We start from the raw sequence: 23,605 nt of genomic DNA, 5'->3' as shown, positions 1-23,605 counted from the left end.
GCCGTTGACCCAAAGTGCTTTCCAGAACAAATTGACCGTAGTCTATATCCACAGTGCAGGAATAGAAACATGTAACGCAATAAGAAACAAGCCAAGCAAAACAAAATAACAACAACAAAATAAGCAAAAAAACCAAACAAACAATAACTTCAAATTGTGTTAAAAGCCAGGCTACAAAGGTGGATTTTCAAGTTGGAGTTAAACATCTCCAGGGTGGGGCTATAGCCTTGATGTGGAATGGAAGATCATTTCATAGTGTGGGTGCGTACAGAGAAAGCACGATCACCTTCTGGTTTCAGAATGGAAGATCATTTCATAGTGTGGGTGCGTACAGAGTAAGCACGATCACCTTCTGGTTTCAGAATGGAAGATCATTTCATAGTGTGGGTGCGTACAGAGAAAGCACGATCACCTTCTGGTTTCAGAATGGAAGATCATTTCATAGTGTGGGTGGGTACAGAGAAAGCACGATCACCTTCTGGTTTCAGAATGGAAGATCATTTCATAGTGTGGGTGCGTACAGAGAAAGCATGATCACCTTCTGGTTTCAGAATGGAAGATCATTTCATAGTGTGGGTGCGTACAGAGAAAGCACGATCACATTCTGGTTTCAGAATGGAAGATCATTTCATAGTGTGGGTGCGTACAGAGAGCACGATCACCTTCTGGTTTCAGAATGGAAGATCATTTCATAGTGTGGGTGCGTACAGAGAGCACGATCACCTTCTGGTTTCAGAATGGAAGATCATTTCATAGTGTGGGTGCGTACAGAGAAAGCACGATCACCTTCTGGTTTCAGAATGGAAGATCTAATGGAAGTGCCCTATAGTGTCAGGGGGTACTGTTTGGAAACATAGGAGGGGGCAATACTGTTGAGAGCTTGGAACACAAAGAGCAGGGTTTTAAATTAAATACCAAATTGAACTGGTAACCAGTGCAGTTGTATGTGCCAGTGATACTGATACTGTATGTTCTCGTTTCTTTGTTCCAGTAATTAGTCTAGTGGCGACATTTTGAACCCTCTGTATAGTGAGAGATGGTGGACTGGGGCAGCGCCAGATAATTATAAAGTGTGTGTGTGTGTGTGTGTGTGTGTGTGTGTGTGTGTGTGTGTGTGTGTGTGTGTGTGTGTGTGTGTGTGTGTGTGTGTGTGTGTGTGTGTGTGTGTGTGTGTGTGTGTGTGTGTGTGTGTGTGTGTGTGTGTGTGTGTGTGTGTGTGTGTGTGTGTGTGTGTGTGCTGTATATAGGCCAATTATATGAATTTAGCTGGGTGAAGTCGATGAAGCATTGATGAACTCTTGCATGAATTCATTAATATAATTAATTTGTGGTCCTCACCATTAGTTTATTTTAGTTTTAGTTTATTCAGGATCCCCATTAGCTGTTACACCTGGCAACAACTATTCTTCCTGGGGTCCTCACAGAATAATACACATACAAAAATTTTAATAAAAACAACATTACAGATATCACAAAATAAATACATTAAAGCATAACAACTACGGTTAGTGCATTCACTCTAGTTAAGGATGTTATTCCCGCACTGTTCCACGGCTATGCCCAGGATGCATTCTATAGGCGTGTAGGAGTAGTGAAGAGGAGGGTGGCTCTCTGGTGGTTGTTGCGTTCAGAGAGCGAAACCTTCCTCGCTGTACTCCTACGATGAGTTCATGATACGTTCACGGTAAATCCACGATGAGTTCATCATTAAGCGCTGATTGCAATTTGCCCTGCCAAGTAAAAGTGTTACCAAACATTGTGATTGCTGTCTGATCCTACTATGGACAGAGTTCACTGCAAAGGCTCTTCCCAAAGGTTCTTTGGGAACGTGGTTCTCAAAGAGGGGTAGATCTGTAATAGAGAGTGTCCAGGGGACGGATGAATTGCAACATGAACGTTGGTAGTGAAACTTTTAAACATTAACAAAATAAACAGAAGACACTTCATGGTCTCTAGCTGCATCAGCATGTAATTACATTGTTGAGGTATTATTACAACCACTTATGATCAGCCTGAGGTCCTGCTGGTTGTTCCTGAGTCCATTCTGAAGACCAACAGTCACCTTTGTTGTTGTCTCTGAGGTCTCCTCCTTCCTGAGATGAACTGCCTGAGGAGCCTGCAGGCTTGGTAAACCAGTGTCTGTCAACTCTGTCACTTGTTAAAATGTGCTGTTTATGCTGTTGTTTTTGAAGTTATATTTTGTGTCTTAAGGCACTTCAAAACGTTCCATCACTAAACGTCGACTAGCTGCTTCACAGTGGTGCTGACCCTATACCATATATTAATAGATAGAATTCTAGACGTTCATATCGTCTGTGTTGGGTGGAAACCTCATTATGTCCAAAACTGTCACTTTTCAGGATTCAAATTCAAAAGTAATCAGACCGGAAAAATCTTGAACGTTTCGAGGCTCGCAGATCTGCTACTTTTGATGCTTTTGTGTGACACTCGTCTCGTTTCGTTTAGTTTATTTTTGCCTGAAGTAGTAATGTAGGGGATGTTGCTCATTTGCACTCTATTTCCACTTTATGCGTCACATATAGGCCCTTTAAAACATACATTTGTAAGTGCTTGCCTTAAATGTATGGTTTGGCACGCACGCACGCACGCGCACGCACACACACAGGTATCAAATCCCTACTCCCCTAGTGTGGAAGGCACACCAAAACACTTTTCCCACGACATTTTCCTGCACCTAGTAAGGGTGCTTGGACTGACAAGCAGTCAGACATGCACAAGCACTAGTCTGGGACGCATTTGGCACCCTGCAATTACACACATACCAATCACATCACGCAACACAACATAATGTGCACATAAATACATACAGTATGAAAGATGTCAAAGTGAAAAGTGGTTTACTTTGAACTGACTAACATCCTGTTGGAGGCCCTCGCTTTTAGCACTCAGTTGTCAAGGTATCTTGTTTGGATCTAAAGTGTGTGGTGGACGGACGGAACCAGCCGACTGACTTATAGCTCCTCCAGTGTGGCAATAACGGTGGTGGTATTTTATTAAACCCATTTTTTTTTACCTGTGATCAGATTCTAAAAATGTCTTCTACATCCTGACAGTTTTCTGAAAAAGCTATGTTTCTATGTCAGTCGTTGTTCGATTTTTCAAAAATAGCAGACTGCTACATCTGCTATTTTTCAATAGCTAAAGCATAACATGAAACAACACCATAAGGGGTTAAATTCGTAAATATTTCAGATTTTTGGTATATAAGTTGTGTTTATGTGTGTGAGGTACAGAGGGAGTCACCTCTAAACCTCTGACTCTTGACAGCAATTCTCCATCGCCTGGAATGACCTTGTCTGGGTCAGAAACACAGAAACACAGAGACGTTTTCTCTTGTGTCTGCATGGTCTGTTGTTGTTGGACAAATGCAGCCCCGCAATGAGGAAGTATGTGCTGCTATAGAGAGACACTGTGTTCTGTATCTGATCTCTATTTTAAAAGCAACACATTTGTGTTGACGGACATACGGACTGGCCGACTGACTGACTGATGTGACTGACAGTCTGACACACACAAGGCAGATGATGGATGGATGGATGGATGGATGGATGGATGGATGGAGGGAGGGATGGATGGATGGAGGGATGGAGGGAGGGATGGATGGATGAATCTTGACTATACATACATTACACAGACAGACAGACAGACAGAACCAAACACAGCTGGGTGATCAAATCCCTGTCTCAAGATCTACAGTTGTCAGGCGACTGTGCCAACCTGGACTGGAATAAGAATTCTCTCTCTCTCTCTCTCTCTCTCTCTCTCTCTCGGCGAGGGGCGAGGGGCGATGGTTTTGTGGCAGGTTGTCTACGTTGCCGTGGGAACAGTATCAACGTATCAGGTGGATGGGGGTGGGGGGTGGGGTTGTCAGACAGACTGTCACAATGACAGCCATGGGGTTGTGATGGAGGAGAGGGGGAGGGGCTAGCACACAGTAAAATACCTTAAACCCTGGAAGATTGAAGAAGTCCCTCAGGGCGCTATACTAGGCTATGTTCTGTTATTATTATATGACACCCGCCGATCTGATATTTTAACCGAATGTTCACCACCAGAATAAGTCGATTACTCAGAAAAGAGTGCAGATGGAATCTCTTAGTACTCTCGTTGGCGTTACATGAACACAGCAGGTTTTTGTGTGTGTGTGTGTGCGTGCAAAATCGTATCGTCTCTGTCGAAACCAAAAGAACAACATTTTCACTTTTCATGTTTCAAATGAAAAAGCATCACAAGTAGCAGATCTACAAGCTCAAAACATGTCGTTTCGTGTCATGTTTCGAGGTTGTAGATCTGCTTATTTTGCTTATTTTGTGTGATACTGTATTATGACACACACACACACAGTCACACACGCATGCATTCATGAGCACACACACCCACACCCACACACACACACACACACACACACACACACACACACACACACACACACACTGTGGTTTACAGTATCAATCAGTGTTTGGTGACCAGTGTTTTCGATTCAGTTCAATTCAAAGGGCTTTGTTGGCACCAGTAAACATATGTTTACATTGCCAAAGCAAAAAGTGGAACAATACAATCAAAACAAAATGTACTGTATGAATGTACTGTATGTGTACAATGGAAGTCACAATCTCCATTTTCTCCGTTTTCATTGCCATTCTTTGATCACAGACATTCTTTACACCCGCCTTATCTCTCTTTGTCAGACAAGGACACACAGCACACATCTATGCATGTGCACTTGTGTGCACACACACAGACACACTCACGCACGTATGCACACAGTCACGCACACACTTGTGCACACAAAGAAACACACACTCACTGCATGATTACTTGCTCTTTATCGCATGTGTGCACGCACGCTTGTACACACACACACACACACACACACACACACACACACACACACACACACACACACACACACACACACACACACACACACACACACAGGTGTCTATATCCAGTCTATGAGTTTCACATTAGCTACTGTAACTTTGGGGCTGAAGGAGAGGAGAGGAGAGGAGAGGAGAGGAGAGGAGAGGAGAGGAGAGGAGAGGAGACACCACACACACACAAAGGGCGCTGATCAGGTGGGGGCGCGAGCACCCACTGGGAATGTGCCGTTCGGACGGCTGACCCTCCGACAAAATCATGATTCGGCGTCCACACACAAACGTGCACACACACACGCACATGCAATAACTGCTGTGTGTTTCCCCTCAGACTGACCTTTAGATGTTCTGTTGTCTGCTAAATGTTTACAACACACCCCCCCCACTGCCCCGGGCACAGGTACATCACACTGTAATTAACTGTGAGGAGAGGAGAGGACACTCTTGTGACTTCAAGGGAGGTCTAAAGTGATATTTATCTGTTAGGATAAGTGTTAAATATCTCTATTTTGGTCATCGTCACAGTGCTTGTTCAGTAACAGGGGGATAACGGCGTCCCAACAGCTCGTTAGCAAACAGAAAATACATTCCAGTCTCTCCAAAAATCTGCCTAAAACACCCCATACATTTGGGCCAGTTGGGCCCATCATCTACCCATCTAGTTGGGTCTATGTGGGTCCTATAAGCCTGTTCTTTCGGTGATTCAACGCTAAGGCACGTGCTGTCCCGGAAAGGACGCGCTGTGATTGGCCATAAAAGATTGGTCGGATTATATGCGCTGGGATTGGCAGTTGGGACGAACGCTCACCCCAAAATCACAATTACGATCGGTATATAGGCTACATTACTGGGACGGTGCCGAATCGGCAGAATCGGACATCGCAATGCTCGGCACGGCAACTCGCTGGTTTTAGCTCCCTCGGCGGTGCCTCCGTCCCGTGGCTCGAGTCTGCTTCTGACGGCCTCCATCGTTCGTGATTGGATCCCAGGAGGTTGGTGGCTGGATGTCTAATGATAAGCGAGATAATGCCCAGCCAGGTGCTGGAATGGGGTTTTGTTTGTCTGTGTTTCAATGTGACGAATCACCCAAAGGAATGGCTGCTGAGCGCTAACCCATGCTGAACGGGAACCCCTTTTGGTGTTTTAAGCATTATTTTATACTTTATCTTTTGAAAAATAGCAGATCTACAAGCTCATAGCGCGTTCCAGTGTCCCTGGAACTACATATTTTCAGATGGGGGTCGGTGGCCAATTTCATATAATGTTTTGGGTCCTTGACATGAAATATTGATCACCACCTAGAAAACATTGAATCACCGAAAGAAACGGCTTATAAGACCCAAATTAAATAGACCCAACTAGTTGGAGGTATTGGCCCAAATGTATGGAATGATTTGTGCTGATTTGGAGCCCAATCTATGGCCTGATAAACTTGGTATTGGGGGGTGCCAGCTGGGCACGGGATAAAGTGAAATTGGAAGGGATGAAACAAAAACTATAATTTTAACTGGATCTCTCCCCGATTGGATATAGTTGGTATCCCAACACACACAAAAAAAAAAGTTCGGTACTAAAGAGCTGGCACTGAACAAACAGTCAAACACTGTGTGTGTGTGTGTGTGTGTGTGTGTGTGTGTGTGTGTGTGTGTGTGTGTGTGTGTGTGTGTGTGTGTGTGTGTGTGTGTGTGTGTGTGTGTGTGTGTGTGTGTGTGCGTGTGCGTGTGCGTGCGTGCGCTGTGTTAATTTGACGATGTCCTGGTGGGCTGGGATGGGAGCCAGCAACACCCTCCTGCCTGGACACCACAGCGGGATGTGTAATTCCTCCCGTCCTTTTTCAATTAAGCTGTGTACTAAATGATGTGTGTGTGTGTGTGTGCGCGCGCGAGTGTGTGTTCAATTACAACGCGTGTACTAATTCACTCGACAGGCTTGTTAAACTAGCAGACAGTTAATTTAGCACAGTTGAGTTTCAAAAGCCAACAGACTCCGTAGTAGGCCTCCGTGCACGATTGTGTGCACGCGTGTGTGTTTGTGATATACGTGTACTTGTGTTGCTATACTTGCGAGGACGAAATGACCCGCCAAAAGTAAGTGTATAGTGTAATTTGGTGTTAGCATTACATTATGCTTTAGCTATTGAAAAATAGCAGATCTACAAGCTCATAGCACGCCACCGAGTGGCGCGCTACGATCTTGTAGTTCTGCTATTTTTTAAGAATCGTGAAAAGTGACATGAAAGGGTTTAAGAACGACTGACATAGAAAAACATAGCTTTTTCAAGAAAACTGTCAGGATTTAGAAGACATTGCAGAATCGTTCCCAGGTCAAAATGGGTTAAGGCCCCTTTTCCAACAGGGTTGAACCGGTTCCGTTATTTTTTACCGCCTAAATTTGAAAAAGAAAAAAAATATATAGGCCTATACTTCGTTTTGCCCTGAAGTGGGAAGCAGAATGGGCGTTTCACTATGCAGGTTGGAAGATGCAGATGTGATATAATAAACCATCATAAAAGGAAAAGGAGCATACCTGAACTGCTACGAGCTTGTAGGTCTGCTATTTTTAATATATTAATATATATATGCTATTTTTAATATATTTTTAACATGGCTTTTTCAGAAAACTATCAGGATGTAGAAGACTATTTTTAGAATCTGATCTCAGGTCAGAATGGATTAAAGAATGCATATATTCAGAACCAGTTTATCCTGTTCTTCAGAGTTTTGTTTTTACGTTGGGATACCTCGTCCAGGACAGGCTTCAGACGTGCCTCCCGTCTGAGCCAAGTCTGCTGGCTCATTTGATTTGCCGTTACGAATGCCCTCACTGACGTCGACCCCCGGCAGGGTTCGAACCCAAAACCTGTACAATGCATGAAAGGCACATGCTCTAGTCTAACCACTGCACTAGGGAAGAGAATGATTGTTTTTATGTATGGGTTTGGATTAGACATTTAGAGCAGTGGTTCTCAAAGTGGTGTCCTAACATTTAAAAAAAAAAGTCTTGAAAGCATTGTAATTGTTAACACAAATCTTCTCTTCTGGGGGGTCCCTGGCACAACACCTTTTCAGATGTGGGTCCGTGTCCGTGGCCAGATCAGTTTGGGGGTCCTTGACATGAAAAGATTTGAGAACTACTGATTTAGAGGTTTATGTTTAGGGGTTCACTTAGTGTGTCTAACTGTACTGTAACATGTAAACAAGCTTGTTAATGAAGTATTCAAACTAAGTCAATCAAACTGGCGTGCTGATGCAACATATACCGTAGCTCAGGCAAAAATAAGTGTGTGTGTGTGCGTGCGTGCATGCGTGCGTGCGTGCGTGCATGTGTGTGCGTGCTGTAAGGGCAGATTAGTCTCATACAGTAAAATATCCTCTTTAAAAGCCGTACACCCACACACTCCCTTTGAATTAATTCCATTAGCATCTTGTGTGTTTAGTCAGCCTTACATCTCCGCTAAATCCTCTGACATCACTTCAGGCCACGAGGCCATGATGACAGAGATGCTGTAACCTTGTAGTGTCTCCATTATTTATGTGTTTTTATGTTTTAATTTTTCATGAATGCCTCCAGTTCATCATACAAGAGTATGATGAACTATTTGAGAATAATTTTAAAATACAGAATATAGGGCAGAAACCTCCATGAACTTTTTGTAAGTTTCTTTCCCTCAAACGCCCTACTTGATCCTACTATACAGCGTCACACAGAAGCACACAAAAGTAAACATATCTACAAGCTTTAGCCCACATGTATGAGGTTTCCACCCAACAGCAACGACATGTATAATGTCTCTTGGGTTATAATGACATGACACCTCTAGTCACGTCGTCGTTGTCCAAAAACATCAGTGTCAAACAGTGGTTCTCAAGCTTTTGCCATGTCAAGGACCCCCAAATTGACACTTATCATCCCGTGGATAGGCCGGACCCCCATTTGAAGATTTTTACAGCTCTAGCTCAAACATTTTATTTTCAAGGACCCCCGGTTTGACTTGCATTTAGCTATACGGACCCCCATTTAATGGCATTTCTATCTCTGGGACCATCAGACTGTAACTCAGAGAGTGTACAAATGGAACCTAATGGACTGAGTTACAGTTACTGAGTTACTGAGTTACAGTCCCATAAGGGTCCATTTGGTTCCTAACTATCATTACCCTGGGGGTCCCCGGACCCCACTTTGAGAACCACTGGTCTAAAACGCTGGTGACATACAGTATATCACCATGTAATTTACTGTAAATGCCTAACCCCAAGACTTGTTTCAGTTCACTAAGTGGCTAAAAGATAATTGTCTATGACAACCTTTGTGTGAGCCGGTTATCTGTAAAGGCTATCTGATACCTGTGTAGACATGCATGCTTAGCATCGCTTGCATTCCTCCTGGACAAGCCTAGATCTGACATGCACGCACGCACGCACACGCACGCATGTATGCAACTATGCATGCATGCACGGCTGCACGCACTCACATCGTTTTTGTGACTCTCTGATCTAAACGAGAGAGAGCGAGAGAGAGAGAGAGAGACAGAGAGACCCTGATAAGATCAGAAGATTTTGTCCGGGACACTCTGCCAGTGAGAAAACCAGAAATGGACAATAGAACAGTTGGATTCGACTCGTTGTCCGATGTATGAATTTACTGGATTCAAGATGGGATTATTTTGTCTCTCACTCATTAATATCTCAACAACAGAGCTGACGGCGCTGTTTTCCTTTTTTGCCGATTGGTTTCCCAGATTGCTCACTCATAGAAGCAGAAAATGTTGTTGTTGGCAGCAATGGGGATTGTACTGTACAGAATAATTTAACAACTAGATATATATAATGTGTATTTAAAAGTGTACTTTACTTACCTTTTCTGGGAAACCTCATATGTCCAAAACCGTTACTTTTCAGGATTCAAATTGAAAAGTAGCTGTGAGCTTGTAGATCTGCTATACTTTTGATGCTCTTGTGTGACACTGTAGTATGATCAAGTAGGGCATTAAAACACGTTTTTTTCAATCAATCAATCACCCAAAAAACCTGAACTTTTAACATTCAGTAGATTTTCTGTGGTCTGGGGTTTTCTGGCCCAAACAAGTGCTCTGATTTGCCTGTTGACTGTGGTAAGAGTCCACACATCCCATATTATGACATAATAATTTGCCAGCAGATGTCACTGTTGAGGCAGGCTTTTTGCCTGTTTTCATTGCATCTAAAAAAAAAGCTTCAGAACATACAGAGAAAACCGCAGACCACAGAAAATCCACTGAATGTTCAAAGTTTATTTCACTGTTCAACAGCGTTTTCTCCATAGCCACCTCTTACATTATCTAGACTGCTGGTAGTAACGGGTTATTACATGTCATATGGTACCCTGTCATTGGCTTATTGAGAGCCCAACCTGTATATATAAGACATGCCCAAATGCTACCACTCATGACTCTGATGAAGACCGCAAGGTCGAAACGTTAGTCGTTTTGTATACTCAGCACCTAAATAAAAGGCTCTAAATGTCCGTGCTGCTCCAGTCTCTTCTCCTTATGCAGACCCATGCAGGGGCTCTGCCTCTGACAGACCCATGCAGGGGCTCTGCCTCTGACAGACCCATGCAGGGACTCTGCTCTGACAGACCCATGCAGGGGCTCTGCCTCTGACAGACCCATGCAGGGACTCTGCCTCTGACAGACCCATGCAGGGACTCTTGTCCAGGGCTCTGTCTCTGACAGACTCATGCAGGGACTCTTGTCCAGGGCTCTGTCTCTGACAGACCCATGCAGGGACTCTGCCTCTGACAGACCCATGCAGGGACTCTGCCTCTGACAGACCCATGCAGGGACTCTGCCTCTGACAGACCCATGCAGGGACTCTGCCTCTGACAGACCCATGCAGGGGCTCTGCCTCTGACAGACCCATGCAGGGACTCTGCCTCTGACAGACCCATGCAGGGACTCTGCCTCTGACAGACCCATGCAGGGACTCTTGTCCAGGGCTCTGCCTCTGACAGACCCATGCAGGGACTCAGGGCTCTGCCTCTGACAGACCCATGCAGGGACTTGCTGAGTGTCTTTGTGGGGACCTCGTCCTGTGTCCACATCACCGGCAGTAAAGTACCCATTAATGTACTAACGGAGAGTACTGAAGTCCTGACGTCACTCCCACTAACCCTTTGGTTATTGTTTGTGTTGGAATTCCCATAGAGGAATCTTAGATTGCGTAAGAACTTTGTTCCAAAAATAAACAAAGCACCCGGCGATTTTGATATTGAGTTACAGTACATTTGATAATGTTTGTGTTTGGAGAAAAGAAAAAATATTTTCTCACACTTTGCATGCTTTTCCACTGTCAGCTGATGCTTCATATCCACATGGGTATTTTTTTAGTTTTTAATACAAATAGCGTTCTGTGATCTAAGAGTCCCCTATGGGAATTCCAATGAAAAAAATAACTATGGCCCAGGGGGGTAGTAGTGTCCTCTAGCAGCGGTTACGTCAGACATCGGTGCTCTATTGATTGATAAAGGCATGGCTGATATCAGACATCGGTGCTCTATTGATTGATAAAGGCATGGCTGATATCAGACATCGGTGCTCTATTGATTGATAAAGGCATATTGGCATATTGATTGAAACCTTTATTTATTCTCCAAAAGAGCATTGAGGTTCCCCCTCATTTGCAATGCTGACAAGATCACATATATAAAAAAACAATTAAGACAGATATAAAACACAAAACAAATCTACAAGTAAGGCATAGAGACATAATATACAGTGAAACAAAACATAAGTTAAAAACAGTTACATATTGAGGTAGGGAGGTTCAGAAGCAGGTTATAAAATTGTCCATATGATATTGGGGTACCAATTTTCAATGTTTGTTGTAGAGTGTTCCATGAAGTAGGGGCATCGAAGCAGAAAGCAGAATTTCCCAGTTCCGACTGATATATGATATGATATTATACTGTATGATATAAGCGATGCTTTCTCCCTGATCATGCGGACTCCACTCCAGTGGCATTATCTTAACACTGTCTGACCCATTTAAATCAAACCAAATCTATAAAAAGTTGTTGTTGCATAATACTTATTTTCGGCATTCTTTACATGGCATATGTGTGTGTATTTGTGTCACTAGAGGTGACCGAGCCGACTCCGTGGCCGGTCCCACACTGTGGAATGCCCTGCCCCTTCCCATTGGCTCTGCCCAGTCCCTGGGTGTTTTTAAATCTCTCCTAAAGACCCACTTTTTCTCCCTGGCTTTTAGTGTTGTCTGATAACGCATATATACCCTTCTTCTTTACCATGCATGTATATACTTCTGCTCTCACTTGTTGCTTTGTTTTCTTTCGGTTTTCTTTCTTTACATGCTCTTGTTCAGCACTTTGGTTTGTCTTGAGTCAATGTAAATGATAATGATATACAAATAAACGTTGATTTGCTGTGATCCTTAGACTCTCCTCCAGAGAGGGCGGGCCGGCGGCGCAGCATGCCTGGCAGCTCGTCGGACAAAAGCACGGCGGCCACCATGGAGTCTGTGTCCACCTCCTCCTCCTCCACGCCCTTCAGAGTCACCGTGAGTACTGTGAGTGTGCTGACTGTGAGTGTGCTTACTGTACTGTACTGTACTGTACTGTACTGTACTGTACTGTACTGTACTGTACTGTACTGTACTGTACTGTACTGTACTGTACTGTACTGTACTGTACTGTACTGTACTGTACTGACTCTGGCCAAAGATGGTTGATATCTAGAACAGTGGTTTTCAACATTTTTCATATCAAGGTCCATTATTTATGCATGCAGCATTTAAGCCACAGATCACCATTTGATGAGATTACAGACCCAAAACTAAAGAATATTTTGTTGAGGTTGGATAAGGTTTTGTCCACAGTTCCATGCTGTGTTGATGGTGGTACCATAAGCAAGGGAGATATCAGGGACAATAGTGTAGACTTCTTGTAAGAATGCAGGTGTTTAACAATAATTTAACTCCTAGTGAGAGCATACAATGGTTCATGGCCATGTATAGCGTGTCTTGGAGACGTGGCTAGATGTGATGTCACGATGCGTGTCCATATATGGGGGACATTCCCATATGGGCTTAATATTGATGACATCAGGGATCCCCATCTCTGATGATGGCACTATGGGGACATTCCCATATATGGGGATAATAAGTGACTGACTGACGGGAAATGGACGTTTTCATAGTAAATGCTGCCCGCTGTCGCAATTAGGGTGGAAAAAGATCACAGCACTCTATCTTTAAGAAAGTACGAGACATCACTTAGCAACAGATATCAAAGGTGTATTAAATGTGTGGGAATGGAGTATAGAAACCAGATCAGTGCACCTATCTCGGTGCTGAGCCAACGGTAGAGCGCATGGGATTATTCTAGGAAAGCAATAAGGCTCACAGCTGCACTGTTTAAGGTTTCATATCAGGACAGGCTTTATTAGCTACGTTTCAATGCTCGCACATTTTCATAGCATGTATGTCTGTCTGTCTGTCTGTCTGTCTGTCTTGTCTGTCACCTGGCTGCTCTATTCCGACCCAGTCAGCTTTATGCCTGTCATGTTTTATTCAATACATACAACAGTCAATTTACGAAGCGGAAAATTCTGCCATGAGTCATCAATTTATAGCTAATTAGCAATTAGCGGTACACATTTCCATCAATAACTAATGAGAGGGGAGATGGCGGCCTGGCTGTGAACTGTAAACACTGACAGTCATTTTCATTTCCAAGAAGGAAGCCTCTGTGAGAAGAACATGACAGTGGTGAAAGAAGTACTCAGATTGTGTGGCTGGATATTACAAGTGGGCCTCCAAATAATTGGCAAAACACTACAATTTTAAATTATATAATTAAAAGGCATTTTCTCTCTGTTGCCATATGAAAACAATAAACCAGGACACACAGCAGGACGTTGCGTTATTGGAGGGATGCGCACGCAGATTAGACACACCAACGGACCGACATGCGGAAACAGCGGTCGGACACGCTGCCCCGTGCTTGTGCAGGTTAGGGGGTATAGGTTGTCGGTCTAATCAAAGTCAAAGATAGAACTTTTCTGTTTGGTTGTATGGGGATGTCAAGGCCAGAAAGGGTTTTTTTTGCCACTCAGTAGGTGTTCCAGCAAAACTGCTGGGTAGAACGATGTCACATGCATAGCCTCTATAGAGCCTGTCTGCTTGCTCAGGGGATACATTTGATCTTGACCATCAGGTCAAAGTCCGTGTCAGATCCTGTGTGTGTATAGGTGAGACATGACCTTAGACACGATCTAAATGTCTCAATAGAAGAGCAGGGGGACAAAGTACGACCACCCCACATGTAGGCCTACTGTATACGTTATAATTGTATTCACATTCTCCATACAGATGGGACACAATTACATTCGAACTTGTATGAAGTATGTTAAAGTGTGTTACGTTTACTTACACCGCTGGATAAATGAACCCTAGCCCTTCTTGCAGATCCTTTCCTTTCAGAAGTCTTTAATATTCTTTTTTGGAAACTTAAGAAGCAATTATAAGCCTCTTTGAGGCTGGATGCTCTTATGTAAGGCGACCGCGCTCCCTTTCTCTCCCTTCCACTTCTCATCAATCTAAAAACACGCTCAATCTCCAGCGCGCACACTTCAGAGGGGCAGGGTATATACTGTACCTCCCATCTACTGTTCCTGTAAAAAATAATTGCCTTGTGCACTCGTTAAAACAAAACTGAAAGAGAGAGAGGCAAATGAAAGGAAATGTGTTAAGCCATTAAAGACCTGAGGCCGATTCTAAATCAGTTGTTCTCAAACCTTTTCGTCTCAAGGACACCCGGGTTGGATATATATATTTGGCCGCGGACCCTAAAAATGTTTTGAGCCAGCCAGGGAACCCCAGAAGAGAGGATCGGTGTTCAAATCTAAATCTAAATGATTCAAACATTTCAAAAAAGTTCAAGAATAGCAGATGTGCAAAGCCTGCAGCGCGGCACAAAGTGACGCAATGTGAGCTTGTAATAATAATAATAATAATAATAGCTTGAATTTATATAGCGCCTTTCATGAACCCGAGGACACCTTACACTTTTGTAGATCTGCTACTTTTGAGAACCACTGCAAACCACTGTTCTAAATCCTAAGATCTTTCTGGGGGAAAAATAATAAAAATATGGATATGTTGCTACGATATATAGCTGTATGTGTAGCTAAAATCTAAAATGACACGGATGCTTTCCCGGTTTTGATGGGTTAATGCCAGAAGAGCACAGTGGTGCTGCTGGACCTCCCACAAAGTGAAAATAGTGTCTTTTTATGAGTTTGTTTCTAGCAGTTTTCAGGAGGAGCCACATGTGTACCGTAACCGTACACATGCAGTAAAATAGTTTTCAGTGTGTTTGGTGTAGAACAGGCACATAAAGCTATACCGTTGAATAATGAATAGATGTTTTTCACCGCAGCCATACTGACACATTCTTTGAGACACATAATATGGGTACGGGGCAGGTGGGGTGACCAAGTCTGCCATTGTATTATTGGTACAAACAACACATCAGTATTGTGGCAATAAACACCATCTTATGAAAAATGTAGACAGTGAGATTCCCTTCCCCTATTCACACATACAGTACGTATACGAGGGCGTTACGCCACTGTGGGCAAGTGTTATGTGTTATGTGTAATGTTAATTCCTCCACAGTTCAGGTATGCTCCTTTTCCACCAAAATAACTTTGGTTTTAGAACTGGTTCCGTTCTTTATTTTTTTATGATGGTTTATATCACATCTGCATCTTCCAACCTGCATAGTGAAACGTCCATTCTGGTTCCCACTTCAGGGCAAAACGAAGTATGGGCCTATATAGTTTTTTTTAATTCAAATTTAGGCAGTAAAAAATAACGGAACCAAATTTTGACCTGAGATCAGATTCTAAAAATGTCTTCTACATCCTGACAGTTTTCTGAAAAAGCTATGTTTCTCTGTCAGTCGTTCTGTAGATCTGCTATTTTTCAATAGCTAAAGCATAACATAATGCATAATAACACCAAAAGGGGTTCCCGCCCAAAATGTGTTAAGGTTCTTTTCAATTTAGTGTAGCAGTGCGCCAACATCTTTCCAGTGAGCCAACCCCTTTCCAGTGAGCGATGCATAAGACGTATTAGACCACTGGTTTCAAAACACTGGGTCGGGACCATTTGTGGGTCACTGACACAGTTTTATGGGGGGGACATCAAATTGACAAATGTCTCTTTTGGGTCACGGCCACAGGCTGAAAGGTTGGGGAACCACTGTATTGCCGCTATCTATGAAGATAATAAGTAAACCATGGTTGTTTGGCTCATTCAGCAGACTACTACTCTGAGATGAGTACTATTCCCTTTGCCAACTGAATTTCCCCCTCGCGATCTACCTGAATGCCTTATTTTATCTTATCTTAAAATAGCAGCACCCCAATACTCTTTGACCTGAACGGAACACAACCTTCATTAGTATCTCTGGTAACATCTGTAGAAGAAACGTAACATTACAGCTATTTATGTAAGTGCGGTTGTTGAAGAAAAGGTCTATCTGTGAAGAGTCTGGACACAAAAGCAACGTTGTCCGACTGTGTGTCTGCGTGATTGCATTGCGGATCGGCATTTCGGCGAACAGACAGACAGGTATTGAGCCAGGTGAAAAATTGAGCTTTTATGACACACAATGCGCCAAAGAGTAGACTATGCTATTGATTAAGCGTCAGCTGGTTGTACTCTCCAGGGAGAAAGATAGGGTATACAGAAGAAAACTGATAGGATGAAGTCATTGTCTGGATCACGTGAGCCATTGACATCCACGTCCATGTCCTGGTAAGAATCTAGGACAAAGATAGCATCCTCATAGGGTGTAATGCAGAGGTCTTCTATGTATTTGGAGCCCAAGGACTCTTGCAGATTAAACTTTTAAGCTTCACAGACTTCTTTTGAAATCACTATCATCACTGTTGTGTAAAGTCATATGTTTTGGTTATTGTTTTTTTAATGTAATGATAATTAATAATAATTAAGTGGTTAAAAGTTTGAGAATACACATGTCATGTGTTGTTCATACTGCACTTGCCCTCACACTGCCCTCCCCTGGTCACTGATGGTACTTCGCCAACCCACCGTCATCCTTCATACTAAACATTTGTATAATGGTGTTAAAAGTACTCAAATGTTTTACTTAAGTAAAAGTATCAATAGTGCATTGTAGATGTACTCTGTTACAAGTAGAAGTCCTGTATTCAAAATGTACTCGAGTAAATGCACAAAGGTATCGTCGTCAAAATTCACTCAAAGTACTAAAGGTAAAAGTACTCATATTGCAGAATGTTCCATTTCACAAGTTTAAATCTTTTGAAAATATCTGATCTGCTATTTTGATTGATTGAATTGATTGAATGCTTAATTAGTCAGAAATGTAAACATAACAGCCCATGATACAGTCAGACATTTTATTATAGTTTAAAGGAATAACAAAAAAAAAGTCATGAGAACCTTTTTACATTCATACAACATAACATAACAAGTAACACAATAATACAAACACTATATTTACAAAAGAGATGGGAAGATTACATTAACCTCCCCTCTTGGTCTCCTGATAGATGTTTTCAGGACAATTTTTAAAGAAACCAGTGAATTACACATCTTGTAATGGACGGTTTCATGAAGGACATTCCACATGTTGGTGGCAGCGCAAACGAATGACACCATTTTTGTTCTAAATGCGCTATGGACCACATCTTGGTCCATAGCGCTTTATCGTGTGCATTACATTCACACACACACACACACACACACACACACACACACACACACACACACACACACACACACACACACACACCGATGGACGCATGCAAACCATGCAAGGCACCAACGTGCTCATCTTGAGCAGTTAGGCTCGGGGTTCAGTGTCTTCTTGCTCAAGGACATTTTGACACAAGGTCACGCCAGGGATTGATTGCCGACTGCCACTCTACCTCTACTGAGCCCCTAAGATAGATACATAGTTGGATTGATTGATTGATTAATTGATTGATGTTTTTTTACAACAAATATGAACATATAGGCTAATCGTCTCTGTGACTTTTTAGGATTAAAAAAACAGCGAAAGTTGCAGATCTATAAGCCTAAATTGTGCTTCGACGCGTTGTGAGCTTTAATCTGCATTGTAAATCTGCCATTTTCTGCTTAACTGATTGATTGACCAATTGAACGACTGACTGACTCATAGACAGACATACAGTCTGACATAAAGTCGAAGCATAGAGTACTAGTAGTTCTCCCCTGCCGACAAGCTTTGTCTAGTGAAAGAAATCTGAGTGAAATCTTAAGTATCCCTCCCAGGCGTTGAGCTAAATCTGTCACAATGGCTCTCCACTTAACAGGGAACAAGTCCTAGGTCTGCACCCCACACACACACACACACACACACACACACACACACAGTTTTATTTCTCTCTCTCTCTATCTCCGTGCACAGCAGAGCAGTCATGGATTTCCCCACAGTCAGAAAGACATCTCTCTCAGTCGTTTTCTAAAACCCCACATGCATTGTCAAAAGTTATATAAAGACGGTGAACTGCAGAGGAAAACTCAAACAAGCCCAATCCAGCCGCTTTGCATTGTCCCTGCTGGACCCTGTAAACCAGGGGTTTGTTTGTTTGAAATTTCTTTATTTAGGAATACCCCATTGAGATACAGTATCTCGTTTTCGAGAGGGTCCTAACTACCATCAATACAATACAATACACAAAAGGGAGAAAAGAGAAAAAAACAAAAAAACAAACACAAAACAAAACAAACAAACACAAAATACAAAACACAAAAAACAGGGTATTACAATAAGCAAGTATAATAGCAAAGAGATGGATCATTTGTTCTGTCAGATATGACTGTCACTTCCGTTGGTCAGCATTAGAGTACAGTTGATTAAACACATATGTACATATCCAGAGCATACATATCCACGTGAAACACATATACACTGTTTATATATTCATTGCGAGTAACTATAAATACGCTAAGTCAGGTATGTAATATAATATTGTATAAATAAATGGAATAAATAAGTTGAGCAATAGTCATCATGGCATCATGGGCATGTGCAGGAGGTCGTAAGGTAAGAAGACAGCGCACTTTTGAACATGTTGAAAGATGAAATGGTTCGAATATTGGTTGGTAAGTTGTTCCAGTCAGAGGGAGCTTTAAACATAAATGCGTTCTTACCTAATGTATTGGAGACTATGGGAACAGAAAAATAAGGTTGAATGGAATGCCTCAGTTGGTAATTGGTAGTGGGTGGTTCTAGAAACTGTTTGAGATATTGAGGATAATTGAGGTGTATACATTTGAAAATAAACTGAATCCAGTGACACTGTCTTCTTACAGTAAGAGAGGGCAACTGAAGATTTCCATACATGATACAATGGTGAGTTGTAAAAGGGCAACCTAAGATGAATCTGCACAGTTTGTTATATACAATGTTGAGAGTATTCAGGTTTGTTTTAGATGCGGTTAGATACACAATATCTGCATAATCGAGTATCGGTAAAATAAGCTGTATGACTAGTCTTTTCCTGACTGAGAATGTAAAACAGTTTCTAGAGCGATAAAGAACACCAATACTAAAGTTAACTTTTCTTACAATATGATCAATGTGACATTTAAACGAAAGTTCAGTATCCAGCCACATGCCCAAATATTTGGTGTGTTCAACTCTTTGCAGAGGAGTATCATCCAAGCTGGTTATAGAGAATGAGTGATTTAGCGATTTTGATTTAATATTTTTACGTGTGCCAAAGATCATTGTGAAGGATTTAGTTTTGTTGAGTTGAGTTGTAGGCAACCTTTGGCACCGGTGCCAACATTGGCACCAAGGATGGTGATCACTGGCACACTGGCAGTGAGAGACAGGCTTTTTGGTAAACTATTAAAAAAATAACATAGTCAAATAAATAAGTCCCCCCCCCCCCCCTTTTTTATGTAAATTACATCCTGCACATAATTCTACATTCATTAAAACTCTGAACTGCATGGGAAGAGAGTCGAGTTATTGCTCTGAATCTAATGATCATTATAAATTACAATGTGAGACAACATTTATAAAAGAAAGGGGAAAGGTTATATTTGTGTACAATCAAAATATGTTGGAATTTTCTGTGTCATTAAAATGAATGTTGACAATTTATTGACATGGCACACTGACTTTTAGAAAATACAAACATGACACTTTGTTTCCAAAAGGTTGCAGACCCCTGCTGTAAACAACACAAAGCCTTGTCACCGATTGCACTCGCTGACACAAAATGGGCTTCTCATTAATTAGGTTTCTTAACTTTCCATTCGATGTCTGCCTGCCTCCCTCCTTCCATTCCTCCTTCCCTCCATCCTTCCACCTATCCTTCCTTCCATCCCTCACTGTCCGTGCGTGCGTGTGTGCATGCGTGCATGCATGCGTATGTGTTTGTGCGTGCGTGCGTGAGTGTGCGTGCGTGCAGGAAGGGTGGAGGACGTCTATGTAGTGGATGGCACCTCTCACTCTCCCTCCTATAATTACCTGTCAGTCATGGCAATGCAAGCTAATTAAGGAGCTTATGTAAATGTACATGTTGACATGTGATGTTGTAGTGCATGTAAACAGCCTCATGGAGTTTGCATTGCTACGGCTGCTTGAAACATGACAGAGACACACAATTCAACACAAAGAACACTGCAGCTCATTAGCGGTGCAACACTTAATCAAACTATCCTGTTTAAACTATTATTTAAAAAGAATACCGATAATTGGGGAGCCTGGTCGCTAGCTTACGGTCCAGGCGCATACCATAAATAGGCTCTAATCGAATCCCGATCCCGACGACCTTTGCTGCGTGTCACTCCCCGTCTCTCTCTCTCTCTCTCTCTCTCTCTCTCTCTCTCTCTCTTCCTGCTTCCTGTCTATCTCCACTGTACTAAGGCTGCACAATATATTGTTATCATATCGTTATCGAGGTATGAACATGCACAATATCAGTATCGCAAAAAGGCAACGGTATCGTCAATATATCGTCCACTTCTAAAGCCAGCCCTTTGTTTTAGCCTGTGCCCCTCGGACCACTCTGTTTAGTTTTCAATGTCGCAACACTTAAAATATAGAATATAACATTTTAACAGTAATACCGCAATGTTAAATAAATACAGAGATATGAAATGTTGTCCATATGGTGCAACACTACTGTGTACTGTCAATAAAGGTCCAAACAATATATATATATATTTCTTTAAGAAAAAAATCTTTGGGACGAAACCTCTTATCTCCATAACCTTTATGGAGATAAAAGCGGCCATGTCTTTCCGGCACCCCAGAGCTTCTATTTTGATTGTGTTAAGTGTGTCTGTGGGATCTATACATTTTGGACCAATAAAAAGCATCGTGACTAAATAATAACTACATTGAATCTACTGGAAAAGAGGCGGTTCTTGTCTTTTTTGGACGGTTTTGGACATACAAGGTTTCCACAAGACAGCAACGATGTCACAGCGATGTCAGAATATTGCGCGTGGTTCGTGGCTGAAATGCTGAATAAATAGTGGACGTTGATATGAAAAAATATATCCATTGTGCTAGTATATACTGTGGCTCAAATGGCACGGATCCTTTCCCGGACTGAGTGGGTTAACCCAGCCAGCCCTCTTGAGTGAATCCAGGCCCTCCAGTCGGTCCATTGATGTTTCTATTACGCATTTCATCACAATGACAAGAGGCATGGTGGCATTTTGTCGGGCGCCGATTTCCATTGTGTATAAATACGCCAGAGCAGTCAGTGGTTGTCAAACGTTCTCACGCAGACCCCCATCTGAAAGTGTGTGCCCCGCCCCCTACCAATGTACAAGCTCACACAACATGCCGTATCCATGTACTGTATGGCGTATGTTTTTTTTTCCCATCCATCCCATTCTCCATCCTTTTAAACAATGTTAACACTTTTGCTTGAGACACCTGAGCTTTTTTCACTATTTGTCGGACAAAGTACGTATATGGGGGGCTTAACCACATGAACCCCAGCATCCAGATTCTGGCACGACATTAGCCAAAAGTAGCAAATCTACAAGCTCACTTACAATTTCTGGTGAAGATATTTGGTGTGTAGGCGAAAAGGAGAGGTCCAATATAGGCTACAGTTTTAACCCTGTTCAGTTTTTACTAAGAATAGAGGGTTACAGAACGGGCGACAGGCAGCCAGACGAATGTAACGGGAGTGCATTATTTGTCTATGGGACTCGACGACTACCGGCGATAGCAGGTGAACGGCCGATAGTCGAATAGTGGGCGGAGGAACGTCGCCCGAAAATATACAAATAATTAATCTTTTCAGGCGATACCGGGCGATTAGGCGATGTGTCGGCTGATGCTCGCCCGCTGTTAAAACAGTGAGAGATAGCCGTTAAGAAAATGTCCAGGCCTCTGTTTTTTTTTTTCAGGAGCCCCTCCTATGCACAGCTTTGTGTGTATGTGTGTCACGAACCCAATGTCTGTAAGATAGTGTAATTTCCCTGGAAATAAAAACGTCTGGGTTTCCGAGGCTAACTGTAGAGTGGATTGGGGGAAGGAGGGGGTGTCTTAGAAATCTGTGTGCTCTGTTCAAGCTGTCAGGACTCGGAGACGTCTGACATGAACTCTGTTGATATGCAAGGACAATGAAGACAGTTGCTATGACACAGTCTGATCTGAATACAAACCAGAACACTGTGTGTGTGTCTTTCTCTCTCTCTCTCATATTTTATCTTGTGTTTGTTCATAATTTAATACTTTATCATATTACACCGTCACACAACGGCATGAAAAGTAGCAGATCCACAAGCTCAAAGACTGCTGTGGCGGGTTGGTGGATTATACCCAAATATGGACATTAAAAAAAATATATGTGAGATTGTATCAACTGCCACCACCATCAGGTATATAATGTTTAAACAGTAAGTTCATTCAATACACTGAGTTTAAAATATAATGACAGCTTCACGCATGACAAGAGCAAACGGATACATCATTCCAGTCTGAATTAGCTTTAAGGTTAGGTTTAGACATAGTTTTACTGAGGTTAATAAGGAATAAGGTTAGGTTTACACATAGTTTACTGCAGTTACGTTTAGGAATACAGGGTAGAGACCGTTCCGAGGTCAACAATTTGTACTCGGGGTGACTGTTTTGGGGCGAGCATTTTGGTATTTATGTAAAGTTACATTATGCAACGTTAACAGTCACCAGAGAGGCAACATCACACACACATACTCTCCCTGTCTCAACATGTAGTTAGGAAATAACTTTTTTATTTTCACTTCATAATACAAATTATTTTGAAATGATCGCTTTATGATTTAAAGATTCTGTAACAGTGAAGTAATTGGAAATATACATGGTGCAATCACATGTACAATGTCGGATATGTGGGCTAAATAAATAAATGTGTAGACGGTATAGAACAGTGTTGCTCCAAAGATGTCAGTCAATTTAGGGCATGGTGCCAAGTTCTTTCTTTTCTTTTCAAAAATCTTTTCATTGCAATTTCAATATAGATCTCAGAGATCGGGCAGACATAATGAAAAGACTATGTTGTTGCGCTAAACATGCCCTTCAAGACAAAATAAACATTTTCTCCCCTTCAAGTCTCAATTTAGTAAAGCCAATTCACAATTCCCCAGCATGATGCCAAGTTCTTAGCTCGT

General features: G+C 42.3%; 1 protein-coding gene across 5 annotated transcripts in view; it reads left to right on the top strand.

Annotated features, from left to right (window-relative positions):
• LOC310879210 (disabled homolog 2-interacting protein-like) overlaps positions 1-23,605 on the top strand; it is a 255,852-nt gene that overhangs the window by 73,179 nt on the left and 159,068 nt on the right. For 4 of the 5 annotated variants that reach the window (XM_083793693.1, XM_083793695.1, XM_083793694.1 and 1 more), the window contains exon 2: positions 12,336-12,466. In XM_083793693.1, coding sequence (XP_083649819.1) covers positions 12,336-12,466 — 131 coding nt within the window. The remainder of the gene's footprint in view (positions 1-12,335; positions 12,467-23,605) is intronic. The other variant, XM_083793692.1, reaches the window with a different exon arrangement.

The sequence above is a fragment of the Protomyctophum parallelum genome (assembly GCF_964188405.1).
Source record: "Protomyctophum parallelum genome assembly, chromosome: 21".
Classification (NCBI taxonomy): domain Eukaryota; kingdom Metazoa; phylum Chordata; class Actinopteri; order Myctophiformes; family Myctophidae; genus Protomyctophum; species Protomyctophum parallelum.
Note: the sequence above shows the minus strand (reverse complement) of the source record. Positions and strands in the feature narration are given on the sequence as shown.